Raw genomic sequence first — 8,185 nt, 5'->3', positions numbered from 1 at the left:
CAAACTACAAAAACAGCAGTTTGAGGATGATGGCACAGCATGTGTTTTTTAATGACTTTTCACAAGTAGAAACTTATTCCTGTCTGATTTTAACTGCATTTCTTTTTCAATGGGAAAAAGAATAAATAAAAAAAATAAAGAATGAATAACGTTTTGGGCACACGTTTAATGAAAATACAGCTAACGGAAGCCAGAAAAGTCGAGTAAAACCCTGCACCTATTGAAGTTTGTTCATCTCTTCAAAGTTAATCGAAGGTCGATTCTATTGCCATTTCCACCACATCATGATTACATTAAGATGAGGGAACACTGCGTACACAGAACATCATTCAATATTCTGATGTTGCTCTGCAACAGGTTTCAGCTCTTGAGTCTTTCAAATGTCTCATTTACAGCTTTATTTACTTTTAATAAGGTGAATTACAATCCGACAGCACTGAAGACAAGAGTCACGTTTCTCACAATGTCCAATTCAGAAATGTAACGGTAATCTTTCAATATTTATCAGAACCAACTGAGCTACTGTAAACCCTCAGGAATAACCAGTTTAGCAAGAGGTTCAGGCAATACAAGTTAGCATAAAGGTTAAATTTACTGTCCGTTTCTAAGTTGAGAGACTCCAAAAGATTTGATATCTCCAACCTGCAACAGATGAGGCAAAACAACCTGACTCTCAGGGAAATTGATTGGGCTTGAGTGAGGTGGTGGAGGAGGAAGAGGAGGACTTCTGTTGTCCGTCCCCACATTCCAGGGCTTGAACACCGCTGTCGCCAAGTAGTCCCTGGAGAGAGCAAGGGGCTGCTCACAAGCCAGTGCCTGGTCGGCGAGGATATCCAGGAGGGAACATCCGGGAGTCTCTGGAAGTCCGTCTGCCTTTGGAGGAGAGAAGGAGACAGAGACGCCGGACTCCACCTTCAATTCTTCAGTCCCCTGATTGCTTCTGCACCTGTCTGGACGCTTCTCAGTTTGACAGCTCTTGGCCTTGTTTACTCTGAACATATGAGAACATGCACATCATTTAAAAACAATCTAAAATGATTTCAAACGCAATCCAAAGAGTTTGCTGGACTTTCTTACAGGAGCGAAGCAAAGAGGCCCGACAGCTTCCTGCTCTCCCTCATCAGCACCCTGAAATAACAATGAGGTAAAAATCTCTCATCAATATGGCAGGTTTTAAAATTGCAACAGACCTGGACTGCATCCATCCTTTAGGCCAAAGAGGTTTCACTTCATTGTCAAGCACAGTCTTCATGTACTCTTCAAGCTCTTGCCCTTCTTTCCCCTCCTTTTGACATGTTGCCATTTTCTCCTTCAATAAGAGACCCAAGCAATCTCTGCATGTTATGAAAACAAGCGTTACAAGAATCGTCCACATTTCTCCTCAGATGATCTGTGCAGCAGTCCACCTGATCTCCTGATTCCATTTGAATAACTTCTTTGGAACAGCTTTTCTGGCACTTTTCTCCACCACCCTGTCCTCCTCCGTTTCCCTGAGACAGATTTGGAAAGACGGATATGCTCAGCCTCCAGTTATATACATACACAACATGGTGTATATAGTTTTTCAAAGTTTGGAAAGTTTATTTAAAATCAGTCTTCTGATTACTCTTACATTCTGTGTGCAGCATTAGTTTGGCGCTAAGGAAGGCCAATGGGATTTTGACTCTGCTACCAAAATGTCAACATTTGTCAAGCAGTAGAAACTGAAATCAGCTAAAATAATGCATTTTGGTGAAAACTTGATTTTGACAGTTTACTTGCACGACTCAAAAAGCTAATATTTAGCTTTTTGGTGAAATTTATGGAAAGTGTACCTTTCCCCATGTCAGTCTGATGGACATGGTGGATGTATTCTGGACTTTGTAGCTGATCAGGATATCTCTAGCGATACCAGATTTCAGTTTATTATGAAATGTCCTCCAAAAGATTAACATTCCCAACTTTATATGAGTACAATACTTTAACAGTGCTGGCAACTCATAAAATACTTAACTTACTTTGAAGTCTTTGCTTTCTCATAGGCTTGGCAACTTTCCTGGAAACAAGCCACCTGCTCTGGCATTGACCTGTCGATGGCCTCTTTAAGTTGCTGCAGTTGATCTTCTGCACCAGGAGTTTCCTCCTTAAAAGTTAGACAGGGTTAAAAACAGAAGTCCTACACTACTTATAAATAAATATTTAAATTCCTAAAACACACTCACTTCATGTGTGATCAGCAGTTTCTTGACTCGTTTCATCAGAGTATCTTTACTGCAGGGCATGAAGGAGGACAGGTGCTTGTAGACCTTGGAGCGAAGCTGGCTGCTCTGCTCCTGACACTGCAGCTCAATACTGGAGCAAGAAACAGGAGGAGAACGCCACACTCAATACAAACTAATATAGACACACCAAATGTTAAGCATTCAAGTTGGAGATATGCACTTAAATCTGCCAAACTTTATGTTTGACAGTGTATTAGCAGCTTATTTTAAGTGTGCTGCATTTTGTAAATGTCTAATTATATTTAGCTTCTAAGAATGAAAGCAGGATCAGCTCCAACAGTGAGGTTGAATAGTAAGACCGATTGTTCAGCTTAATAGCTTCTATAATTAGGTTACTTTGGCTTGTGAAATTTCCCTATTTTACCTTGCTTATGTTATTTCACCGGGAAAAAAACGAAAAAAGAATAGGTATTAAGTAAAACTACAACAACAGTAATGATTCCTTGGCATTTTATAGTTTCAAGTATATATTTTTTAAAAATGCAAGTACAAGACAATTTGAAATTGCGCATGTTTTGGATTAATTTACTTGAGCAAAATTGAGTTGATATCAGGACTGAAGAACTTGAGTTTTGATTCCCCCTCCGATGTCTTGGAGGCCTAAAAAAAAAAAAAAAAAAAATACGTGGGTCTAATACACATCTTTTCATTCAAAAAGGTTCCAGTGATGCACACAAACAGTGACACAGGAAAACGAAGCTGTTACCAAGTGTACCAAGAAAAGTTAACCTCTTGGTACACTTGAGATAAACTAACTTACAAGTAACTTTTTAGCAAGAAATGAGGGCTTTTTTAAATTCAGTTCTTTAATATCATTGAAAAAAGATTTCCCTTGCTACATGGGAAAATGTTTTGTTATAAGTGGAATAATCTGCCGGTGGAACTAGTAATTTTGCAACAAAATTCACTTAAAAACAAGCTAATACATCTTGCTTAAAAGATACTTATGAATTGGTTCCCCCTAAAAAAAAAAAATTCACACATCTTACTGTCACCAGGTTCCTAATGCTGTCCTCCAGTTCTGGGGGAAGTCCCTCAGGCAGCGGGGCACTCTGAGTCAGAACCACAGGACCGGGTTCAGCCTGGAGCTGAAGTTGCTCTGACTGATGCGTCAGGAGCAAGCTGGTCTTTGTGGTTAAAAGTTGCGATTCACCTTCAGTCTGAGCGTTCTGCTGGATCTGATCATCTGATCTGATGTTAAGTTGTGCTTCAGCAGCTGTTTGGGGAAGAGATTTTGGCGACAGAGACTCTTCGCTAGCCTCCAACAAGGAGTCCAAATCTATGTCAAAATCCACCGTGCTGGCCGCTTGGATCAGAGCGTGATCATTGGTGGAGCCGATCAAACTGAGGAGAGGGTCCGTTAGAGTGGAGCCGCCTCCCCCAGCTCCATCTGGTGGGAACGTGGAGGCCGGGGTCGCTGGCTCTGTTACAGCCGCAGCCGCCGTCGTCGTCGTCGTCGTCGTCTGGTGTGCCTTCCCCCGTTTTTTCCGCTCCCTTTCCTTCTCTCGCTGAAACTTCTTCAGCATGCTGGTGACGCTCAACGTCTTGGCCTTTTTCTTCTTTTTGAGTTTTCCTTCATCCACCCCCAGTTTGGACTTAGTGCTACAAAGTCATGAGTAAAAGGTCAAAAGCTTTCAAATTTCAGACAGGAGTTTATCGACTCTGGTCAAGCGTACCTTAAATTTGTGTTGGTCTTCATTGCACCAAGTGCCTTACCCCGTTTCTTTGGATTCTGCTCAATGTCAAGTTTACGTTTCTGATGATGTACAGCATTAATATATACACACAAAACAGAGCTCAAAATTGCAAGATGGTGAAGAGAGTTTGGAAATCAAATCTTGTACAAAACTGCACCGAATTTTCTATTTTTCCCCCAGAATTCAAGATTAGATGGTGAAATTTTTAGGCTGACTGTCCCCAGTGGCCAGATGATTCAAAACTCAACAAAAATCTAACACCATACCTAAAGGCTACTAGTTCACACAAACGCCTCTCCTCTTAATGCACGATCAAAGTTGGTACTTTTAGTATAACTGAAATGCATAAAAATAAAGTCAGCGCGGTGACACAAAAGAGATAAGACCTATTGGATGAGACAATTGGCACAAAAAAAAGAAAAAAAAAAGAAGTGCTAGACTTCCAGCTGACAACAGGAAACCTCAGCAAAACATATAAGTTGGCGTATTTAAAAGGATCAGTATTGCATAAAAATAACTGAGCTTTACATCATGTTATAAAGTCATCACCCTCATCAAAAACCATTCCTGGAGTGTTGCCTGGAATATGCACAACACTGAACCTTCAACAGAACTGAACACGCTTTTTCTAAACTGAAGTTGGAAATCTTGTCATGAAGTTAAGCAGCAACATTATTTCAGGAAGGAACTCCAAGTAGTTAAATTTAGGTAATGGTAGTCATGAGAAGTGCTATACAAGATGAGGGGGGGGGGGAATAAAAATCAGCTTAAAATCTGATAATTTTATAGTCATTTTGTCTTCATATTAAAGTTACCACATCTGCACCCTAATGGAAGTCCACACATAAAGAAAAATCTCAATTAGAATCTCCATCAAAACTTTATAGAAACTGGAGCTTGGAAAACTGCAATTCAAAAAAAAAAAAAAAAAAAAATAAAAACAAACAGCACTTACTTTAGTTGGTTGAAATATTCCCTCATCTGTTGAGTCGTCTATGTCAGTGGCCTGACGAAAATGCAGTACACCCGAATTCACATAGAATCCACCAAATTTAGTGGTAAGGGTGGACGGCACAAACTCGTCGTACTGGGCCGGAATCAAAAAGGAAATGTACATAAAAACACATGCCATTGTGTTTTTATGTGCACAGTGAGGAAAATTAGGTGAGGAGCTGAAACAACAACAAAGATCCTCAGTGACAGTTTTCTGCACTGTCTATGGATTAGAGTTATTGGTAGAACGCCTAAAGTCTATTAAATAGCCTCAACTTAAATGTACCAGACTTCTCACAAATTGTGCTATTCTGGACTCAGGATGGGAGAAATGCAAAAAAAAAAAAAACAAACAACAAACAACAAGCTATAGTGAAAACAGACTCACTGCCTCAGAGTTGTCAATGAAAGAATCCTCCTCATCATATCCATATCCAATGTCAACCAGATCCTCAATGCGATCTTTCTTCTTATGTTTGCCTCCCTGCAACGCCCAAGTCATAAGCAGCTCAGTTTTAAAATAATAAAAAAACGTCAGCCATCGATACCCACACTTTTTTCTTCTGACTTTCTCGCGACAGCAGCAGCTTCTTCATGTTCTTGTCGTTCTTCCAGTCGGCTCAGTGGGACGTCGTCTGTTTGCTGTAACTGACAATATTAATCATAACATCAAAACAAAGAGGAAAAAGTCTGCTTTCAGCTACACCGAGTTAAACTTCACATTTGCAGCTTTTCAACATTAGACAGTGATGGACATCAATTTCATAAAATAAGCAACCATCTGAAGGTTATCTGGAGCTCTATGTCTTTGTTCTAGTAAATTGTAAAGGTCAACTGACTGTTGAGAAAAATCTTGCAGAACAAAAACTCGTTAAATGCTACAGAGAGGCTTTTGAATATTTACTAAAACTTAAGGCTTTAAAGTTTTAGTAAGTTAAATACTTTGCTTCACTTGGCAAATAATGAAATTGTAATCAGATAATTCAAATTCAGATACACGTGGTTGTAAAAGGCCATGTTGAAATAAGCTATGTTGTTGAAATAGGCTATATTTGACTTTACCAGTTCATAAATTACAGACCATTTATTCTTAAACATGGGGAACCAATACGTAGTTTAATACTTTTTCTTCTTTTTTTCTCCTTTGGTTTGTTTTGATTGCATTTCCCTCCATTTCATGTAAAGCACATTGAATTGTCTTGTTGCTGAAAACATGCTATATAAATAAAATTACCTTACCTAGAATAATTTTACAATAGTGCAGTGTTTGAGGAATTTTGTCTGTATGCAGTGATGTGCATTGCCAAAAAGACTCAAAAATAGTACTTCACGTATTAATTATAGCAATATATATAGGATTTTAATAAAATATCTTTATGGAAAAAATGTTTGACTACATTGTTGGTAAATCTGAATGTGGAGTTTGCAATGGCCACTTAAAAAGTTTGCCATTAAAAAGAAACAACTTTTTGCCATAATTCATCATACTCTTAAAACAAAGTGTTTATATTTTTGTGGTTGGGCATGGTTTGCCCTCCATACAGGCAATAGGCCATATAATGCCATTCTTTTCATAATTTACAACGACAGCACTTGCTCTGTTTAATAATTAATTTTTTCTTAAAAATACAAGTTTAAAACATATTTTAAATATTTAGGTTATAAATACCTTACAATATCACACTTATACAATTTATATAATTGAAAAAATATTAATTTTATGTTGCTTATTTAATATTTAACGCTTTGGAGTAGCTTGTCAATAAATAATCAATTTCCCCTCGGGAATCAAAAAAGTATATTCTATCCAATTCTCCCATACCAGCCCGTTATCAATTTTCCCCGGGTCACGCGCAGGCTGACGTTAAGAAATGGACTCACGGATGCTAAAACAAAGTATTTAGTATTGGTTACTATGGTGAATTTTCACAAGAACGTGCGAGCTGAATGCGGCAAATGCGGCCTTATTCCTTCAAAAAGTCAGTAACACGGTCCAATTCAGTACAACAAAGATTAATTTAGAAACATTCAGTTAATTAAGAACACATCTCGTTGTTAAAACAGGATGTGAGCCCACCTCGTTCTCAATCAGCTCACAGTAGTTAAACTCTGGAAAGCTCCTCTTGTCGGGCTCAAACAAAGTGAGAACCAGCCGAACAGTTTCGGTGCCAGATGGCGGGGCTGAGCTGGTTCTGGTGTCCTGTGGAACAACAGGGGAACCCTGCTGGGCGGAACCCCGTGCTTCAGAACCAAATGAACCGACGCCACAGCTCAGAGTGGTGAGCGGGACTCTCCGAGACTCGGCCATTATCTGAGACGCACAGACGGCAGAGTGTGTTTTAATTTGAACGGTCTTCCTCCTGGAAGAGTCCAATTAACACCAAGCGGAAGCAGGTGTGTGCGTCTGCTTCTGGGCACGCGCTCAGCCTCACTTCGAGCCAATGATGTAGTGATATGCCAGTGTATGAATTTGTTTTTCTGTCTTTACTTTACTACTGTGGACTCATTTGTTTATATTCGTTTCCTTATTATGCAGTTAGGAATTTACTCCAGATTTCTAATTCTATCTGTTTTCAATATCTGTTTTGCTTTAGTTTGTTTTTTAAGTTATTTTTGTAAAGCACGTCAGCTGTCTGGTTGGCTGTTTTGTAAAGGCTATTTAACTCAATAAATTATTTATTTATTATTATTATTATTATTATTATTATACCAATACATTTTTCAAGAAATAGGGTCAGAATTCATAGGCTATGTTTATATTGATGAATATGCCTTACAGGTCTACGATGGACTGGCGACCCGCCTCTTGCCCGAAATGTCTCCCTGGAGATAGGCACCAGGACCTCTCCTGACCCCATACGGACAAGGGTGTAAGAAAATGGATGGATGGATGGATGGATGGATGGATGGATGGATGGATGGATGGATGCCTTACAAGTAGTTAATGAAAGAAAATTATCATGTTACACAAGATTATTAAAAGTATTTTAAAAAAGGTACAAGACAGTCTATTGACAAATACCAGTGTAATGAAGAGAAAATGCATGTTAAATTATTTATTTTATTTTATTTTTTACATTAATTAAAAAAGTCAAGATGTGCTTAACACAGTTTTTGTTTTTTTAAGCTATACAATGATGAAGCTGGAATAAACACTTTAAATCATTATATGGAATCTAAGCAAAAAAATTTTTTTATCCAAGTTACAAAGAAAATATTTTTTATAGTAGTCGA

At 38.5% G+C, this 8,185-nt stretch overlaps 1 protein-coding gene across 4 annotated transcripts; it reads right to left on the bottom strand.

Moving 5' to 3' along the window:
* Window positions 1–157: 157 nt before the first annotated feature.
* LOC106957751 (ubinuclein-1-like) lies at window positions 158–7,359 on the bottom strand. Of its 4 annotated transcripts, XM_015049200.1 has the most exons (14): window positions 7,029–7,359; window positions 5,504–5,599; window positions 5,340–5,435; window positions 4,914–5,045; window positions 3,938–4,017; window positions 3,251–3,863; window positions 2,791–2,861; window positions 2,202–2,331; window positions 1,998–2,122; window positions 1,407–1,490; window positions 1,191–1,334; window positions 1,078–1,128; window positions 553–991; window positions 158–502 (listed from the first exon to the last, which is right to left on the bottom strand). In XM_015049200.1, the coding sequence occupies exons 1-13, from the start codon at window positions 7,257–7,259 to the stop codon at window positions 592–594; spliced, it is 2,253 nt and encodes a 750-aa protein (XP_014904686.1). In that variant the 5' UTR covers window positions 7,260–7,359; the 3' UTR covers window positions 158–502; window positions 553–591. The 4 variants fall into 4 exon arrangements, with proteins under 4 accessions (XP_014904686.1, XP_014904685.1, XP_014904688.1 ...); XM_015049199.1 differs by having other exon boundaries at window positions 158–991; XM_015049202.1 differs by having other exon boundaries at window positions 158–991; window positions 3,938–3,993.
* Window positions 7,360–8,185: the final 826 nt, after the last annotated feature.

This window comes from Poecilia latipinna, unplaced genomic scaffold (assembly GCF_001443285.1).
Source record: "Poecilia latipinna isolate Pla-1442-1.1 unplaced genomic scaffold, P_latipinna-1.0 Scaffold932, whole genome shotgun sequence".
NCBI classification, from domain to species: Eukaryota; Metazoa; Chordata; class Actinopteri; order Cyprinodontiformes; family Poeciliidae; genus Poecilia; species Poecilia latipinna.
Note: the sequence above shows the minus strand (reverse complement) of the source record. Positions and strands in the feature narration are given on the sequence as shown.